The sequence below is a fragment of the Schistocerca gregaria genome, chromosome 3 (assembly GCF_023897955.1).
Source record: "Schistocerca gregaria isolate iqSchGreg1 chromosome 3, iqSchGreg1.2, whole genome shotgun sequence".
In the NCBI taxonomy this organism is placed as follows: Eukaryota; Metazoa; Arthropoda; class Insecta; order Orthoptera; family Acrididae; genus Schistocerca; species Schistocerca gregaria.
The window spans coordinates 697763814-697784596 of record NC_064922.1 but is presented as its reverse complement, the minus strand read 5'-3'; the positions used below and the strand labels follow the sequence as shown (position 1 = coordinate 697784596).

Here is a 20783-nt window from a genome sequence, read left to right as displayed (position 1 = left end):
GAAAAGTATGTGTTGACGGTGGAAAAGCAAACAACTCCAATTTATCCAGGTAATTGTCAGAGATAATTTTTGTGCGAAAAATGTCCCACTATGCGATCAACCATTAAACTACACCACATGTCCGCTGTCGGGCTATCACTGTCTTTTTCCGTCACGGTATGCAGGTTGGTTGTGTCCCAGATCCAAACACTGTGTTTGTTTACTTCACCACACACGTAAAATGTTGGTTCGTTAGAAAGTGCTAGATTGTTTAGAAAATTCCCATCCCCTTCTAAAGGGTGAAGAACGTCCACACCGAATTGCATACGTTGTGGCCTAGTTTCAATGCTTGCAACAGCTGCAGTTTGTATGGATACATCTGAAAATGTTCTCGGAGGACCCAGTGCACTGTTGCCCTTCGAACAGACTTCTGCGCTGAACATCGAAAAGCCACTGAATCCGTTCTGTGTCGGCTTCACTTGTTTCAGGTCGTCCAATGCGATGATTCACATCAACGGCTTCTGTGTGCATTAAATTCGTGTATCACCAGCGTATCCACGTCGCGAGGATGGGTGCTTCTTACACCCTGTGTGGAAGTTTCTTTGACCTAGCGTTTCCGGTATAGTCCGAATAAACCACTCCGCGCCCTGATCCTTTTATTGAACCGTTGTAATTACCCTTCGCCTGTAACTCACACTAACGAAACTCTGGGAGTTTGTCCATCACATAACCAAAACAGTGTGTGAACGCCTTAATTATTCTGGATGCCCAGTATAGTTGTAGCGTGCCTTTTGAGACAGCCTGTAGGATGTTTGTTAGCCTCGCAGTCGGGAGTGTACGAATAATGAACTCAAAAGGATTAATGAAGAAATGATTTAGGATTATTGAGTACTTATATATATGTGGCGTCTGTTATTTCGGGCATGTCCGAAAACACAGTCACCTTATGTTATCCAACGGCCATGCAAATACTAGTCAAACATTTTCAATAACGAAAGCAGCATATGGGCACTGAAACGAATCAACGGTAACAGGTAAAAGTTTGCGCCGGACCAGGAGTCGAACCCGGATCTTCCGGTTAACGTGAGCGGTAATTTGAGTGCCTCGGCCATCCGAGCATGTTTCCCTTCCGACTCAAAATCCGTTTATTACACACTACTAGCGTAGTGCTACCTTCCCATGAACCCCTCACTTGCCATTTCAGATTCTAGCAAGAGATCGGGCATGGATGCATCCGCACTGAAAGAATGGATCTTTAGCCATCGCACCTTATTGAGATATACATGGTCTCCTGAGAGTCGTCACGCAAATTTTCTCTAATTATTAAACAGATATTTACAGTTTCATTTTTGCAATGTGTAGCAGGAGTCAGCCTAAACAAACACTGCTCACCGCGTCCTTTCTATAATGCCCAGCATGAGCGGGACGTGTGTTTGTTTTTTCCCCTTCTGAAAATGAAAAAAAAATTTAAATCGGAATTTTACACTCCTGTTCGATAGAGCGTTCCCGGAGTGTCCTAGTGCGATATGTGTTTTGCCGATATGTATAAACAGGGACAGTAAAACTCGAAAAATAACGAGTACTCCATCAGCGACAGTGCCGCCTTGACCTACACTGACTGCTACCACCATGCAGTAGCGTACTGAGTTGCTGCTGGATTGCTGTTTGTTCTTCGTGTTTTACTGTCTCCGTTAATATCTTTGGATAAAACCAGAATCGCACTGGACTAATTTCAGACCGCTCTATCTACTGGGCTCGTAAAATTCCGCTTTAAAAATAGTTTTCTTTCTAACAGGAAACAAACCACCACTGTCCATTGACACTACTCGTCCAATGAAATACCTGACTAGCGTTATTTGTTTGCAAAAACTAAATTCCAACATTTGCTAAAACACCAGAGGAAATGCGCCTTACGACTCTTAGGAGAGACATTCTGTGTACATGTGGTGTCTGCTCTATCGGCAGTATCGCTCGCGTTAAGTGGGAGTTCCGGGTTCGAGTCCCGATCCACCACAAATTTTATGTTGTTACCATTGATTCATTTCAATTCCGAAAAGCGGCTAACGTCACTGAAAACCTTTGAAGGGTTGTTTAGTACCCTTGTAGTTGCTCGGCAGACGATTAGAGAAATAACTTGCTGGCGATTAAAATTGCAACACAATGGAGGCGACATGAAGTGTACTAAATACTTGGACATGTGTATGATTAGCTTTTGAGTCATCGACACGAAGTATGCACCAACAACGCCATCTACATTATGTATATCAGGATAGATTACGCAGCGGATTTCTCATTCAGAAATCATATTTGCTTTCCGGTCGCTTATCATAAGATGCTCTTATGCCTCTTATATGAACTCGACAAAGGCGGAACTGTGTCTTATCGAGACTGTGGTTTAACGTCCCGCGATATTGCTTATATTGTTTCTCGCATTGCGCTGGATACCACGGCTATGATGCGAATATGAAATCGATGGGTTCAAGTGGGCCGTACTCAAAGCCATTAAGGATCTATATGGCCCCACGCGTCATGTTGTTCTCTCGCACGAGCAGAATCGCACAGCCACGTCTCATTCTTTGAACCAGAATATGGACCTGTTTGCAGCAAGACAGATATCCACACTGATAGCATAACGAAGTCTGTAGTACTGTCAACACAGCAACCATTATATCTGTTTCCCTTGCGGCGGCAGCAAAGAGAGACTGGGTATGCCCAACGACAATACTGGATACTTGGGTATCGCTATGACGTATTTTAGTCTGTTATGGAAATATCTCTGTGTAGAGGGTCCAAGGACAGCGAACGTTACCAGATGCGCCATCACCATCCGGGTCCGGCACCTATGCTGATATGGGGTGCTGCTGTTTACACAACACCATCACCTCTGGTTCGCGTTGACATTAATTTGGAAGTAGACGCTACATTTCTTACGTACTGAGACAGGTGGTTGTGCCGTGTCTTTGAGTTGTGATGCTGTTCTGATCTGTTTGGTACAGGCATGCTCTCCAGATCTCGTAGCCACTGAAAACATCAGCCCACGGCTTCCTGAGAGATTGGCACGCCTCCAACGCGAGCCCCTACGACTAATGAACTCTAGCACATCTATGAAGCAGCAAGGAATGACGTACCCAGTTAGACATGATGCCCAGGTGTGCTAGAGCTATTGTTGATGCCAGAGATGAACCGTTGTGTACTAAATCTCCCTCTCTGTACTCCATCCAATCCACTAGAGATATACTAGCTGCCACGCTCGGTATTGTCCGGGTATTCATTTTACCAATTTTCTTTCAGAAACGAAAACAAAAAATGAACTGTTTTCGAAGTATAATATTAAAAAAAATTATGTGTATTGAAACGTCCCCTTAGAAAAATTATACAAGACTGTGCTTAAACTGACACACAATATTTTTTAGCGCAGCGCAATCTGACTTTCAAAAATCCCTACAAAAGAATGGGCCTGACTCGATTAACCTATACCTTTCACAAATCACTTACCTCACAAAAATCTTCGTTACTCGAACTACTGCAGTACAGCGAGCGCCACTACTGCCAGCTAAATAAAAGATTCAAACTACTGAAGGCACTAACTACTGATAGGTATAGTTAGCAAATGAAAGATTTTAATAGAGAACAAACAATGTATTTACCTTAATAGTCATAATATATATATATATATAGCAGTTCATGATATCCATTCTTACAAATTTCAAAACTCCGCCATCTCTCTCCCCACATCCACCACTGTTGGCGGCTCACCTCCAACTGCGCAACGCTTCGCGCTGTTAACATCCAGCCGCCCAACACTACACTGGCGAGTATTACAACAATGCCAACCAGCCACTGACTGCACACATCACAGCCAGTGATTTTTCATACAGAGCGCTATGTGGCGTTGCCAATAAAAAAAAACCTAAACAGCCTACTTACAGTATTCACGAAAACACCTTTGAAACGATGAAACAGTCGTCCAATGAAACACGCTTAATGTACCAATGTGTAAGTACAATATCCCGGACAATTTCTTTATGTTGGGCGCAGCCACTTCGCATGTCTACAGCACGATTTTGTAAGCGTCTCTAGCCGGCTGGGGTGGCCGAGCGGTTCTAGGCGCTTCAGTCTGGAACCGCGCGACCGCTGCGGTCGCAGGTTCGAATCCTGCCTCGGGCATGGATGTATGTGGTGTCCTTAGGTTAGTTAGGTTTAAGTAGTTCTAAGTACTCGGGGACTGATTACCTCAGCTGTTAAGTCCCATAGTGCTCAGAGCCATTTGAACCATTTTTAAACGCCTCTATGGCAACGCAAATCCTTTGCTCTAAACAAGGCTATTGGTTTCGCCTATACCCGTTTGCGCTTCGCGGTTGAAAGCTGTCATAAGCGCTGACGGGAGTCAGGTATTTCCTCAAGATGACTCGACTGCAGGAGTATCTTGGTAGTAAAGAATAAATATATTAAAACCTTTAACTCTTCAGGCTTTCCCGGCAAGATCTTGACATGTGGAATAATCGGGTCTACTGCCGCATGTTTGTGTCGCTCTGGCACAATATTTCGGCCATGCAACTCGTTGCCTTCTTCAGGTGCTACCTGAGACTGCCGTATTGGAGGACCTTGTCCAGTATTGATGCCCAGAGGGCCCTGGGCGCTCTGTTTGCCGTCCGCGCCCGCCTTGCGCTGCTTGTAAGGTGGTGTCTCTTCCCCGGTGCTCCCTCGGAGCAGTAGACCCGATTATTCCACATGTCATATTAAAACCTCATGCATGATGCGTCATTTTTTTTAATGTATCTCAGTGTTTGTGATGGGTTGTACAATGATGTATTTATGTAAGTACATTCTGCGGCATATGTGGCTACTGTCAGCAAAATATGTTGCGGGTAAATTAGGAACAAAGAAGTGGTAAATATAAATGTCGAACCTGATACGGCAGTTTTTCACTTATCTCAGTGTCTAGGACGTCATGTCTCCTGTTCTATGAATCATACAAGGATCTAATTAAGCGGCATATGCTGATACTGCCTGCAAAATGTTTTGCGAATAGAGTTAGAAGGAACGAAGTAACACTCGTAAAATTAAAAGTAGTGATTGTAAATTTAAACGTAGTGCATAATGCGACAGTTTTCCAAACATCTCCGTGTTTATGACGTCATATGCGTCGTATCATGATATAATCTTGTAGTTCAGGGAAAAGAAATAAAAACTTTGAAGATTGCCAGTGACACTGTAATTCTGTCAGAGACAGCAAAGAACCTGGAGGAGCAGTTGAACGGAATGGATATTGTCTTGACAGAAGGATGTAAGATTAACATCATCAAAAGTAAAAGAGCGAGAATGGAATGTAATCGAATAAAATCAGGTGATGCTAATGGAATTAGATTAGGAAACGAGACACTTAAAGCAGTAGATGAGTTTTGCTATTTGGGCAGCAAAATAATTTATTATGTCACAAGTAGAGAGGATATAAAATGTAAACTGGCAATGGCAAGAAAAGAATTTCTGAAGCAGAGAAATTTGTTTACATCGAATATAGATTTAAGCGTTAGAAACTCGTTTCTGAAACTATTTGTATGGAGTATAGCCATGCATGGATGTGAAACATGGCCGATAAACGGTATAGACTAAAAGAGAATAGAAGATCTTGAGGTGTAGTGCTACAGAAGAATGTTGAAAATGGGATGGGTAGATCAGGTTACTAATGAGCATTTACTGAATAGAATTGTAGAGACAAAAAAATTGTGGCACATCTTGACCAAAAGAACGGATCAGTTGGTAGTACATGTTCTGAGGCATCAAAGGATCACCAATTTATTACTGGAGGGCAGCGTGGAGAGTAAAAATCGTGGAGGGAGACCAAGAGATGAATACACTAAGCAGATTCAGAAGGATGTAGGTTGCAATATTTATTCGGAAATGAAGAGGCTCGCACAGGATACAGCACCATGGAGAGCTGCATCAAACTAGTCTCCTGACTAAAGACTACAGCAACAATAATAGGTACGTTTAGCGGCATTTGTGGATTTTTCTGCAAAATTTATTGCGTACAGAGTTATCACAAAGTAATAACATCACGCTTGATTAGGAAATTTTTTCACGCATCTCATTGTTTGCGACTTCAAAGCACGTCAACTATGATAGGTAGGTTATTCTTAGCCCCACAGTGATTGTTGCCTGACAGAAGGGAACATTTGAACCAAGTCAGGTTGAAATCGGTAGAGTGGTTCAGGAGATATGGAACATACACATGTACATAAATCCATTATTATAATACGTATGGATTCTTCCTTCTATGCTGTATACACACGTAAGTAAATTTTCATTATTGGCCTCCCTTCATGATGATGCCGTTTTAATGACCAGCAGTGTAGCAAGATCGACGATCTGCTTCCTAGTGATCGCCACTTCAATATGGAGCCTGAGAATGGTTTTAAAACGGGAGCTGTCAGCAATTTCTGTCCAGCATACGGTTTTTGTGTGGCCAGTACATATGTCCAAAAAACATGATACGGGGGTTCCTTATTTAAAGTGTCTGGAGAACACAGTGAAGTGCTGATGCTAGGTTAGAATTACAAAACTTAACTATTTCATTTTTTTGCTCAATGTTTTTGCTAGCCACCTAGTCATTTTCACGAGATGCAGCGAGCGACTGTATTACAAGTGTCTCTGTGTGAATCACAACCGTCCAATGTTAGTTTACGAAACCTTCTCCAGAGAAGAGAAAATATCATCCTTGCTGGTCACAATAATACGTGTAGTCATTTATGTTATAAAACATCAGCAAATACAAAGTTCTCACTATCTATTTATGTTACTTTTTTAATTGTAAATTTAAATATCGGTTGTTTGTCAAACGTAGGAAAGTCATGGATACAAATGTTTAGTGAATATTTCTCTGAAAGAACTAAAAAGCTGTCAAAGTACTTTTGAAATACGCTGTTAAATAATTTCAATATAAATGAAATACAATGAGTATTTTTTGGTTGTGATAGTCTTTGTGCATTATTGATATGATAGTACATGTTGCACTAAATAACTCATCTCAAATTTGAATACGTTCTTATAATCCTGTATATTCAGATAATTCACTTTTTTGTACCGATCCAATCAGCACGCTTTACTCTGCAGTCCACATTTCATCTACAGTAAAAAAAAAAAAAAAAAAAAAAAAAAAAAAAAAAAAAAAAAAAAAAAAAAGTAAAGCAATAAGACCGTTAGATATGTTTTGTAGAAATTAAAGCAATATCTTTATTTAGTACGGAGACGATTTTAGTCGAAGGAGGGATACTGGATCCTGGAAATAAACTCCTATTTTGGTCTTCCAATTTTATGACTGTCAATGGTGACAATTACATCGTTTTGCTAGCTGCCTCAAATATACATTATTTAAGCCCTTTCTCAGGCTACAGTAGAATGGGCAGCATTTCGAGACTACACCAACTGTTTGATCTGTAGCTTTATGTCTAAAACATGTTAAATGACTAGAAGTACGTCCTTTACGTCCACTAATGTGAATATAAGCACCTCAATTCAGGAATATCGCCAGCACGAAAAAGCGACTTCCTTCGACAGTGAAAAACATTTGAATATAATTTCTCGTTACACTAGGCATGCAGCACTCTCATAGCTATAAAACATAGTGTGTCAGACAGATTTGAATATCGGCACTCAATAGCGGGAATAAAATTTCCAAAATCAGTGCTGCCATATTCAGATATATAGCTACTGTATAGTTTAAGTGTGTGTCTTACAACTACCTTGTAAGAATTCTGCTAACTGACAGAATTTGTATCTTATATCAGTTTAGATTTGGTCTCACTTCTAGTTATAAGCCGAACGCACCTGTTTTTAATGATATATCGGATTAAAAGCTGAAGAACACGGTACTGATGTTGCATAATAATACTTTTTTTTGTGAAACATCACTACTGTGGTTGGTTGGTTGGTTGTTTGGGGGAAGAGACCAAACAGCGAGGTCATCGGTCTCATCGGATTATGGAAGGACGGGGAAGGAAGTCGGCCGTGCCCTTTCAAACGAACCATACCGCCATTTGCCTGGAGCGATTTAGGGAAATCAAGGAAAACCTAAATCAGGATGGCCGGAAGCTGGATTGAACCGTTGTCCTCCCGAATGCGAGTCCAGTGTGCTAACCACTGCTCCACGTCGCTCGGCCACTTCTGTGTACTTAAGTTTTTAATATGTCCGTGTTCCTCCAAGTACCGACGAAATATTCTATAAAAATGATACTGGTTTATTGATCTCGATTTACCTTAGAATCTTTCTACAACAGCAAAAAGACTGTATTCCTTCCTGGAAAGAGTTGTAGCATACGATAACTGGGATTCGTTTTGTTTTCGGTTGGGAGCCTGTCATTAGAAATCCAAGCAATAACTAAGGAAAGAAGTTTCAAGTAGCATAAGTGGTAACAAACGAGTATAGATGAAGACTTTCCCGGTAAATACCGCTGTTGAAAAGCTCTTGGGGCTACAGTCGTGTGTCAGTGATGAAATGTCGTTACATAGAGAAAACCCCTGCAAGGATAATGATGTAGCACCAAGAAAGATATACCAGGTGAATGTAAAATTGTTTAAAGCACTGAGCCAAGCTGACACAGACTCAGGTGCAGTGTTGCAAGCAGAATGACAATCAGACAGGAGAGCCGATACTGCAGTATTGTGACACACAACTGAGGCCATTGCCACACATTGCTCGAGCGAAACATCTGCACTACCAGTTCAGCAATATGACCTCAATGTGAAGCGAACGTCATAGAATTCTGATAGCAATGCAAGGTGCCCTAATAACGTATAACTCTTAGACAAGAATACGTTTAAGCCCCCTGAAATTGCAGAAAGTACCAAGCCGAAGAGCCGAAAGCCACAACTGGGACACCGAGGTGTGGTGAAGACTGCTGATGAACTCAGGAAACCAGGCCACATTCAGTCTTTGTCACCAAGGCATAAAGTCATTTCCTTTGACGGACTGCTATAAATACTCAGGTTCTCAAGCTATTCTATAGTCAATTTGTAGCGAACCAGATTAGGGCAGGACCTGTCATGTGCCGACTACCATTCTCCAGATTACTACTACCTTTGCAGCCAGTCAGGTTTGCTGGACTTAGCTGTTGTGAGGTGCCGACCTATATTCCACTCATGTGAAGACCTGGAGCCTTCTACCACCGGCTCACTGAAGGTGCTTGGCACGCTATCGCACTGTGTCGCTGCCCTAGCTGCTGCTGCCCCTGACTTGCATCTGTGAGCAGACGCTGACATCCACGGCCTTCCTCTGGTGGAGAGCCCATGACATATCTCTGCATCACCATCGGCGTCCTTTGCAGAGCTTCTGGAAGTTTATTGGGGTACTCCCTTCGATGTCGATGAGTGTGAGATGGTAAAAGGCCCCTTCGACCTGCTGGGCGTCATCGCTGGACAGGCAGTGTCCTCCATCAGCCAGACTGGCTGCCCTGCACGGCGCCGCTCTTGCTGCGTTAGGTGCCGCGACCTTGCTGACGCCCTCCAGCGGCTGCTCAGCTGGACGCGTCAGCGTATTCCACTCCTGCGTGCTGCGTCCGCCGTCCTCCTGCTGGTACTATAGAGAAGATGATTCAGTTGTAAAATCAAAGCTAGACGCCCTCCAGCGGCTGCTCAGCTGGACGCGTCAGCGTATTCCACTCCTGCGTGCTGCGTCCGCCGTCCTCCTGCTGGTACTATAGAGAAGATGATTCAGTTGTAAAATCAAAGCTAATTTGCTAATGCTGTCATCTCATTAATGCCTACATGGACTCTCATCACCGTACACCATGCTTTGTCGTCCTGCATCGGTAAGGATCACAGTACACCGACCCTTATAACAGAGGTGACATTCATACGTACGTCTCGAAATTTCATTGCTACAATCCAGCTAAAAAACCGAGAGTTTTTCATTAGCATTATCAACATTTGTGGAAACTTTCGCTAGTAATTTTAAGAAGCGCAACAGTTTAGAAGTCAACATTTTTGATAAAATCTGAATGAAGCTGTGCGTTTAAGTAGTTACAACACTATTGTGAGAGATTTCTCCCTGGGGTACTAAGTGAGCTTAAGCTAAAACTTATGTTTATTAGTCATTTCGTTTTGAAGGGTAACGCGGCCCCTGAAACATATTGTGCCATAGATATTAGTGTTATTGACTGGTTTCGAAAAATTTATGTTCTAGGGTCTAATGTATAGGTTTTTAGTTGTATCGTTAAACTGCAACCAGATTTTTTTTCTTGTCTTCACACATGCAGAAAGCAATGGACATACGCTCATTTTACTGTGATTAGCGAGTTCTCGGCTACCTGACCTCGACGTAAGTTGAAAAATTGTAAAGTGAACCAGTAAAATGATCCGTGATACTGAGAAGTAGTCTAAGCAGCGAATCTTCAAATGAATATTCAACTTGGCGAGGGATATTAGATTTTCTGGAACCATATTAATTATGTACAGGGTTCAAAGTACTTACGGGCATTCAGCTAGGTTGAATTTTCGACAACTGCCGATATTTCGGCGGATGCACCCTCCACCATTTTCAAGGCTTAACTGCAACGACCAGACGAAGTGCAGAAAACACGAGAGCTCGGTTCTGCGAGTCTAACAGAAAAGATAACACACACCTAAACAAAAGCCACCAAAGATGAACGAAGTCAGAGCTATCGATAGTAAGAAACTATGGACTGGTAGTTGAGGAAACGTTAACTCAGTCCCTATGTTTTTTAACAAGTGAAAGAGCAGGCTTCCAGGCCGAGTTTAAACAAAAGCCTCCATCCCTATTCACAAGGTTGCTAGCCAATTTAATTTCAACAGACTCCTTAATCACACTATCCCAATAGCCGGACGTGCATGCTAATATCTCGGTATTATTATACCACATGGGGTGACCAGTGTCCAAACAATGTTCGGCAATAGCAGATTTGCTAGGCTGCTGTAGTCGCGTGTGCCGTTTATGTTCAATACACCGGTCCTCCACGGTCCTGATGGTCTGACCAATGTATGCCATGCCACAGCTACAAGGAATGCGATAAACACCTGCCTTACGTAAACCAAGATCATCCTTAACAGACCCCAAAAGCGCTTTGATCTTAGATGGAGGTCGGAAAACACATTTCACATTGTATTTCCGTAAAATACGACCTATCTTGTTTGAAGTGCTTCCTATGTAGGGCAAAAAGGCAATAGATTTAGGAGTCAACTGACAATTATCATCAGTCACCTGGCGCACGGTTGATATCGCAACGCCCGTTCAATCTGTCTTTCACTCTACCCATTGTGGCGGAAAGTAGCCTCAAGATGGGCCAGCTCAGCAGGCAAAGTCTCAACGTCGGAGATGACATGTGCCCTGTGTACCAGGGTACGAAGTACCCCTTCACGTTGGGCCAGATGATGACAACTGTCCGCCTGCAGATACAAGTCAGTGTGAGTACGCTTCCTATAAACTGCATGTCCCAACGATCCATCCACCTTCCTCCTAACCAAAACGTCAAGAAAGGGAAGGCAACCATCCTCTTCCACCTCCATGGTAAAACGAATGTTGGGGTGGATCGAGTTTAGATGTTCTAAAAAGGCATTCAAATTCTCCCTGCCATGCGGCCAAACAACAAAAGTATCGTCAACGTATCTGAAAAAACAGGCAGGTTTCAATGGCGCCGACTCCAATGCACGCTCCTCGAAGTCTTCCATGAACAGATTTGCAATCACAGGAGATAACGGGCTACCCATCGCAACTCCATCTGTCTGCTCGTAATACTGGTCATTGAATAAGAAATACGTGGACGTCAAACACATGTCGAAACAAATTAGTTAGTTCCAATCCAAACTTCACTTCAATTAACCGCAACGAATCAGACAAAGGAACACGAGTAAAGAGCGAGACCACATCAAAACTTACTAACATATCAGAGTCATTCAACTGCAATGTTGGGTGATAGAAAAGTCTTTCCCTGATTACATAAATTGATAACTCAGGCTAGAAGTAAGATACAAATATGAAACTGGTGTCTAATTGTTTACAAACTATCAAAGTTTTTTTCACACATCAGTACACTTCCACATGAGCACCCTATGTAGTACGTGGCACATCTAGGCGATATTCAATTTCCGTCCACACATTAGCCAACATCACTGGAAGGATCGAGTCAACGACTGTGGTTATACGTTGCCGTAGGGTTTCAAGATCTGGTACACGTGTTCAGTAGATCCCGTCCTTGACTTAACCCCATAAAAAGAAGTCTAATGGGGTTATGTCAGGAGAGCGTGGAAGCCAAACTGTGGGCCCATCACGACCAGTCCATCGCCCAGGAAAGGTCATATCGAGATAGGCACAGACGTCCAAAACCTAATGAGGTGGTGCACTGTCTTGCTGAAACAAGGGGACTGCCTCTGGTGCACTCCATGACCTCGCCAGGGGGTTGTGAACCCAAAATGCGCACATTATAGCGATTCACTACTCCACTGACAAAAAAGGTCGCTTCGTCGGAAAAGGCAATTCGTCTGAAATAACCATCATCGTCCTCAATACGTGATAGCATTTCGACCGCAAAGCCATATCGACGTGTACTGTCACTGGGCAACGATTTGCACCTTGTATGCACGAAACAATAAACGTTTGTGTAAAATATCATGAAGAAAGCTTTTTGGCACCTGTAATTCACGTGAGGCCCTGCGCACCGATTTCTTCGGACTTCGCACAAAAGACTGCCTTACAGCTTCCACCCTGTCTGCTGAGGTTCTTGGTCGACCAGACCTCGGAAAGCCAGCAACTGATCCTGTGTTCTTTAACCTCTCATACCACGCTTTAATGCTCTTGACATCAGGTGGATTCCTTCCAAATGTTGTCTGGAAGTGTCTCTGCACTGTGGTTGGTGATCGTGTCTCATGGTACCACAGGACACACTGTGCCCTCTCCTGATTGGTTAACATGGCTTCTTTGGCTCTGCACTTAATCCACTACTTACCTACTGCGAACCTAAAACAGAAAAAAACTTTGATAGTTGTAAACAATTCGACACAAGTTTCATATTTGTATCTTACTTCTAGCCTGAGTAATCAATTTATGTAATCAGGGAAAGACTTTTAGGACACCCTGAATTTTAGTTGATACTCTCCGGCTGAATTATTGCTAGTTTTATTTCCATGACTCACTGAGAAGTGTAGATTTTCAGTATAGAGTGCAGTTAATTGATTAATTAATTATTTGCATACTTGTGATAAATACCATATGCGCGAAATCCCACGTCCCTGTTTCTTAATAATACATTTTATTTTCTTCTACTCTGTTCCATTAACTCCATAAATCTAGTCTCCGTACAGATATTCTCTGCACACGACATGGTATTTTACTTGTATGAGAAAACTAATGCACAAAAAGCAGACTACAGGTCATTCGAAAATAAAAAGCCTTTTCCTTTCTGCAGTAGTATTATTCAATTTCCAGATGCGTTTGGCCCTTTATATTACAGGCCTCTTCAGTAGATTTTTCTTGGACAATATACAACTTTATATATATGGAGTGCCTATCGAATCTGTGGAACAGTTCTCAAGCGAATGCCACGAAGTGGTTCCTTCATCTTCGTAATCAAATCAAAGTCACAAGGAACTTAAGTCCGCGGAGTGTGGTGGGCGGTACAGTACTTCCCAGTCCCATCGACCGAAAAGAGCAGCCACAGCTTGCGCTGTATGCGCCAGCGCATTGTCGTGCAAAATGATGGGTGGGTTGCGCAGAAAGTGTCATTGCTTCTTTCGCAAAGCTGGTCGCAGGTGATGCTCCAAAAACGAACATTAATACTGTGCATTGACGGTCTGCCGTGGAGGAACGTAATGCGTTAGGGTAACACCATCACAGTCGTACACGAGAATCACCATAACTTTAGACAGCTCCATTCGCTCCGTCAACAGAACAGGCTCTGCTAACGGTACACTACGCCTTCCACATCGCTGGCAACGGTTTCTATACAACACTGGTGACTATTTTGAAGGACAGTAACAGGTGCAAACATGTAGCTCTTTTGTATCGGTTGTGACTAAATAGTTGCCACTATTTAAGCTCCAACACTCGTATATTCACACAAATTTTCGATTTTCACACTTCGTTTTGCGTCTGCTGTATGATTTGGATCACTTCACTGGTTAACTGTTACGTGAGACTGTGAACACGACAAGTATGGTGAGTTTTCCTGGGAAAATTATTATTTATTCACTTGGCATCTGTGATCTTGTTTGTGTATAGAAGCCAAGCTTTCTTCTACTCCTTTCTATTCGTTATTTCCCCGTGTCAATGTGTGTGTGTGTGTGTGTGTGTGTGTGTGTGTGTGTGTGTATGTGTATAAGGATTTGAGTGTTTATTGTTTGATGTTTAACACATGGGCGTTAACTGTTTCAAATCCATAATTAACAAATGCATGAACACAACTAGAGCCGGCCGGAGTGGCCGTGCGGTTCTAGCAGCTACAGTCTGGAACCGAGCGACCGCTACGGTCGCAGGTTCGAATCCTGCCTCGGGCATGGATGTGTGTGATGTCCTTAGGTTAGTTAGGTTTAATTAGTTCTAAGTTCTAGGCGACTGATGACCTCAGAAGTTAAGTCGCACAGTGCTCAAAATCATATTTGAACAAAACTAGATATTACTCTAGTAAAATTCATTCAAGATGTCTTTAATACAACAAGGGCGAAATACGTCTGACAGTTCCATACGATTAGTGTGTTGCATGTGATTTCATTATGAAATATTTCACTCCAGCAGGGCTTCAGCCGAAAATTATTGGGAGGCCTTTGAAAGATAGTTTTCATTGCCATCTGCCACACATTATTACGAATCAGATCCAACCTATACTTCTGAAGAAGTAATGAACTGTTACGGTACACGCCTTTGCCAAAAAATTTAACGGGTATTAATTACTGTTACAGACAATTCCAGCAATCTGTGCAGAACCATTGCTTTTAAGTGATGTTAACTGATATTTATTCAACCTTATTAACTGCAGAATTAAAAAAAATGCAAAGTATGTACATATGATATCTGATTATGCTTAAACTAGAAATCTAGCACCCCTTTAGCAACAGAAATTAGACAAACAAGTCTTCTCTATTCTTCTGATTATGGACACTGACACGCCAAAAGTTGGCGACGAATAAAAATGACATTTATTAGTGTGTATGGGAAGAGACTCACAGCATTTGTTCAGGTATTATTTCCTCTGTTGTACTCATTCTCGCTCTGCCGTATAGGTCTATTCTCTCTTTTCAGTTTCAAGTTTTGATTCATATTTTCAAAAGTAAAAAATTTGGATATTTACAAATTTTTTTCGACATGGTTAGTTAAAATATAGTTCAGTCTTTCAATTCGCGGAATGAGCAAAATAATTGTTTGTATTTTCTTACGTATTTTGCAGAAACCCAACACCGAACGACGAGCTGACACATTGGCCGAGAGTGACTTCAGACACTCAACCAGAGTATCTGGAAATAGGCGAGAAGCTGGAAGCGAAGAAGGGGCTACTCGAAGAGCGAATGGAATTCTGGAGATCGCTTCCACTCAGTAGGGTGCCTCAGAGAAACGTAGAAAAACAAGAACTCTAGGATAATTGTTAATTATGTAAATAGACTAGTAATTTTTCACATCAAAGTTCAATAAACGCCCTTTATTTTAAAATGACGTTTGTCATTTAGAAAATTTGTTTTCATCTCACATTCGCCAACAAATAAAATGAGCTGAACGTTCGATACAGCCGGCCGGGGTGTCCGAGTGGTTCTAGGCGCTACAGTGTAGAACCGCGCGACCATTACGGTCGCAGGTTCGAATCCTGCCTCGGGCATGGATATGTGTGATGTCCTTAGGTTAGTTAGGTTTAATTAGTTCTAAGTTCTAGGTGACTGATGACCTCAGTAGTTAAGTCCCATAGTGCTCAGAGCCATCTGAACCATTTGATACAAGTTATACTACATTTGAGATATAATAATAATTACAGCTCGGCTAGTTACACTATCCAAGCTGTAATATCTTAGAGATATAGTAGGGATTAAAGATGGACTAATTGCGCAGTCCTTTGTAGTTGATCGTGGTCAAATTGCTGACAGTTCATGTTGCAGTATAAACTTGTTGCACAAATATTTGTCATTTAACATATGGATGAGGCGAAGCAGCAAATTCCTAGTGGTTTAAAACATTGACGGAATAGACCTTCAGGTCTACACTGATGTGACATAAATAGTGGAGTACCTCGTAATGTCGTGTCAGACCTTTTGCTCAGCGTAGCACAACAACTCAACGTAGCATGGACTCAACAAGCCATTGGAAGTCCCCTGCAGAAATACTGAGCCATGCTGCCTCTACAACCTTCCGTAATGGCGAAAGAGTTGCCGGTGCAGGATTTCGTGCACGAACTGAGATCTAGATTATGTCCCAAAAATGTTCTATGGAATCCATATCGGGCGATATGGGTCGTCAAATGATTCACTCGAATTGTCCAGAATATTATACTAACTAGTCGCGATAAGTTGTGGCCCTGTGACAGGGCGCGTTGTCACCCACAAGAATTCCACCGTTGTTTGAGAACGTGAAGCCCAGGAACGGCTGCAAATGGTCTCCAAGTAGCCGAACATAACAATTTTCAGTCAATGATCCGGTCAATCCGACCAGAGGACGCTGTACATTCTATGTAAACACTTCCCTTACCACGGAGCTCCCATCAGCTTGCACAGTGTCTTGTTGACAACCTGGGTCCATGGCTTCGTGGGGTCTGCGCAGCCCTCGAAACCTGTCACAGGGCTATGGATGCCGAATTTGGCCACTCTGTCCTAATGAATACGTTCGTTGTACGCCCCACATTTATTTCTGCGGTTATTTCACACAGTGTTGCTTGTCTGTCGGAACTGACAACTCCATTCAAAATCCGCTGCTGTCGGTCGTTAAATAAAATCCGACGTCCACTACGTTGTCCGTGGTGAGAGTTAATGCCTGAAATTTGTTGTTCTCGGCACACTCTTGACAATGTATCTAGGAATATTGAATTTCCTGACAATTTCCGATTTTGAATGTCCAATGCATTTAGCTCTAGGTACCAATCAGAGTTCAGAGTTTGTCAATTCCATAATCACATATTTTCACATAAATCACCTGTGTGCAAATAACAGCTCCGCCAAGGATTGCCCTTTTATACCTTTTGCCATCTGTGCATGTGCATATTGCTATCCCATAATCTGTCACACCAGTGTATACATAATCAAAATAAACAAGTAAGGGTTTAGTATCCCCGCCAGCAGTCATCTATAGCGTCTCATGGCAGAGTAGTACGGAACGCTGTCCTGGTCGGCTTATGTGAGGCATTCTATGGACAGTACCAGTGACAAAGGTGTTTACCAATCGTCGGCGATGGCCTACGCCGCACCATGTGCTTTGTTTCCATGTGCTAGTATTCAGTCTTTCGGACTGGTCGCGTTTTGTCTTTATTTCCTTGCTCGTCTCTAAGTGGTGTTCAGACTATCTGCTCACCTGCAGACTCCTCTTCCAGGGTTCGGCTCTTCGGCTTGTTGTCAGGCCACTGTCCGCTAGTATAATCAAATTTGTGCCGACAGTGTATGACGGATCGAAAAGTATAGATAAAGTTTTAATTGTCGGCATGGAAGTTAAGTCCTCTTACCTTATTGTATGCCTGCCCGCTTGGCCGTGCGGTCTAACGCACGGCTTTCCCGTCGTGAAGGAACCCCGATCCCCGGCACGAATCCGCCCGGCGGATTTGTGTCGAGGTCCGGTGAGCCGGCCAGTCTGCGAATGGTTTTTAGGCGGTTTTCCATCTGCCTCGGCGAATGCGGGCTGGTTCGCCTTATTCCGCCTTAGCTACACTATGTCGGCGATTGCTGCGCAAACAAGTTCTCCACGTACGCGTACACCACCATTACTCTACCACGTAAACATAGGGGTTACGCTCTTCTGGTGTGAGACGTTCCCTGGGAGGGGGGGGGGGGTCCAACGAGGGCCGAAGAGCACAATAACCCTAGGTTCGGTGTGGGGCGGCGGAGGGGTGAAGTGGACTGCGGTAGTCGTCGTGGGGCTGTAGACCACTGCGGCTGCGGCGGGGACGGAGCCTCTCCGTCGTTTCTGGGTCCCCAGTTAACATAACATAACATAACATATCTTATTGTATTAGAATAGACCAAAGAGAAGAGTTGGAGAACTGAAACGTATGTTACTAAAATTTTTTCTTGCATGTGTTTGTTTAAAAAAAGTTATTGTATCAACACCAGGATCACCGAATATAAGCGGCATTGCAGGTTGGGGTAGGTGGAGAAATCGGGCGTGGCGTAGCGCTCACTGTGTGAGATTGGCCACATAGTAAAATCCGCTAACACGGAAGTTCTCACTGTAGAGAAGAGCTATCACTCCCAAATATTCAGAGAAGCTATAGGAATACACAAACATGACAGTACCTTCAACAAGAAAGAAGAAAGCCTCAAGGTGAACGGATCCTGGGTTCACATGCTGCATCGAAAGAGCGCTGCAGATAGCAAGCGGAGAACCGCACCGGAAATGACCACGTAAAAGCCCTTGGACGATGGCGCACCCAGTACATAAAATCTGCGGCCGCGAGATCGACTCCAGTCCAGACTGGCCAGACGTCACGTTGGAGGAGGAGATGAAGAAGAACCCGGCACCACAAGCTCACCAAACGTACGGTAAAAACGATCTGGACTCGCATCACATGCCTGTAGTACTTCACACAGAAGAAAAACTGCAGGACGCGGAACCACGCCGGATACTGAACTACAAGCGCGCGAATTGGACTCTGTTCATGGAAATGCTTGATAGTCTTTTCCAGACACTCACGAATTTAATAACACACAACAAATTGATTAGACTGTGAAAGTACACACTACTGCTGCCCAAGACGCAATGTCTGGTACCTCAACAATACTCGACGGGCATGCTCCAGGAAATCCTGGGCCTTATCTCAGAAAAATCGCCTCAGTATATAATGGTAGCGTACCAGGCATCCATTCTATAAACTGCACTTTAACGGACTGCAGGTATTAATACGCGAGTAAATGCAGATACTTAGGAACGACAAATGGAAGGGGGGGGGGGGGGGGATGGACTCGCAGGACTAAATATCACACGTCCTGACATGTGGAAGGTAGCCAGACACTTCGCTAGAGACAAACACTACATTCCTACTATACGAGGCCCAGGTGGCCATGCATACTCCCCAAAGTAGAAGTCAGAGCTCATGGCCTCAACACTTACAGCGTCTTTCATGCCGAATGTGGTTCTGTCAGACGTAGTATTCACAACTGAAAATATTCACACTTGAAACGGGCCACGTGGTTACCCGCCTTGTAGCCCAGCCCACGCGCACCGAGATCAGACGTTCTAGCACAAATGAAATCACATGGGCTGTCAAGCATTCCAGTGCCGATGGCATTCAAAACCGTGTCTTCCAGGAGTTCACGGATAGAGCCGTACAATACCTCACTCATATAACGAATGCAACACCAATACTTGCGTGACTTTTGGAAGACGATGTTCCCGAAGCCATGGAAATACCATTCCCTCCCACAAAATTACCGATCCATCAGTCTGCTGTGGTCGTTCAGCAAGATTGTCAAGAAGGTAATACTAAAACTCACCACTAGGCACTGCATCGCCAGCAACACCCTAAGGCCAGAGCAATTTGGCTTTAGGCATCACCATTCAACAACTCAACTCCTCCGCTTAGTTGAACGTGTAACACATGGCTACAACACGAAAACAGCCAAAGAGGTTGTGTTCCTCGACGTCGAAAGAGCTTTCGACCATCTGTGGTAACGGCTTCATATGCAAACTAAGCGAAGCTAGTTTCCCCGATGCGTGTGTACGTCTAATTCACTCATATCTCAGCAACAGATGTTTCCTTACTGACGTGCAGGGCAAACAGTCGACACAACACGGTATTCAAGCTAGGGCAGTCCAGGGAAACATACTGGGGCCCATCTTGTTCAACCTCTACGTTAATGATATCACAGCAACACAAAATACATTAGCCATCTACATGAATAATCGAGCCATCCATCAATTCATGAATGCAGGCAGCACTCAGAAGTGCCCAGCCTTGGTTCGAATTATGGCGCATTTAGGAAATGACGACAAGTGCCAAGCAGTTCTGTTGATATGAAGACCGAAACTACAACGCAAACATCAACGTAGTAGACAGTGTAACCTCCCCACAAAATAACTTCCGAAACCTCCCAACAACAAAAAATAATATATAATATTCTCATTTAGCGGAACTACCCGACAGTGAAAATATGTATAGCATTGACATTTAGCGTGACCTACCAATAATACAATGTGACAAACCTCTCGATAAAATTGTCGCTCACTTATAACCTTTCAATAATTGGCTGTCAATTTAACCTGGTAAATTTTGGACGTCAGCAGTGCTGCGTCATGGCCCTGAAAGATCATACTGAATAAATTGAAAATTCTTACCTCAGTCTAGTCGGTGGATAACGCATATATATCTGCTCCTATATGAAACTAAACTTTTCTTGCACAGCCCAGTGCAATGCTGGCAGATAGATTTGTCATGTATAAAAAGAAAGAACTGACTTTTATTTACAATAATCGGGACGACCAAGGATTGGAGAAATTAGTAAAATCTTTAAATTGAAATGAATGATTGTCAAAAGTTACTTTTTATGAGAAAGATTATTATTAAGAGATTATTTAAAAACATTTGCATGGGACATGATATAACAATACTACATTTGCGCGAGGCTGCTTTTACCTTATATTATACCGCTGAGGCACCTCCATCGCTCCCACGACCGGC

At 43.1% G+C, this 20783-nt stretch overlaps 1 protein-coding gene across 3 annotated transcripts in view; it reads left to right on the top strand.

Annotated features, from left to right (window-relative positions):
* The window catches only part of LOC126354705 (juvenile hormone esterase-like), a 294899-nt gene that overhangs the window by 119744 nt on the left and 154372 nt on the right, over nucleotides 1–20783 (top strand). The window contains exon 10 of one of the 3 annotated variants that reach the window (XM_050004525.1): nucleotides 15369–15628. The exons of the other annotated variants lie outside the window; for them this stretch is intronic. Coding sequence (XP_049860482.1) covers nucleotides 15369–15555 — 187 coding nt within the window. The 3' untranslated portion in view covers nucleotides 15556–15628. Of the gene's footprint in view, nucleotides 1–15368; nucleotides 15629–20783 lie in introns of those variants that run through there. 3 annotated transcript variants of the gene reach the window in all.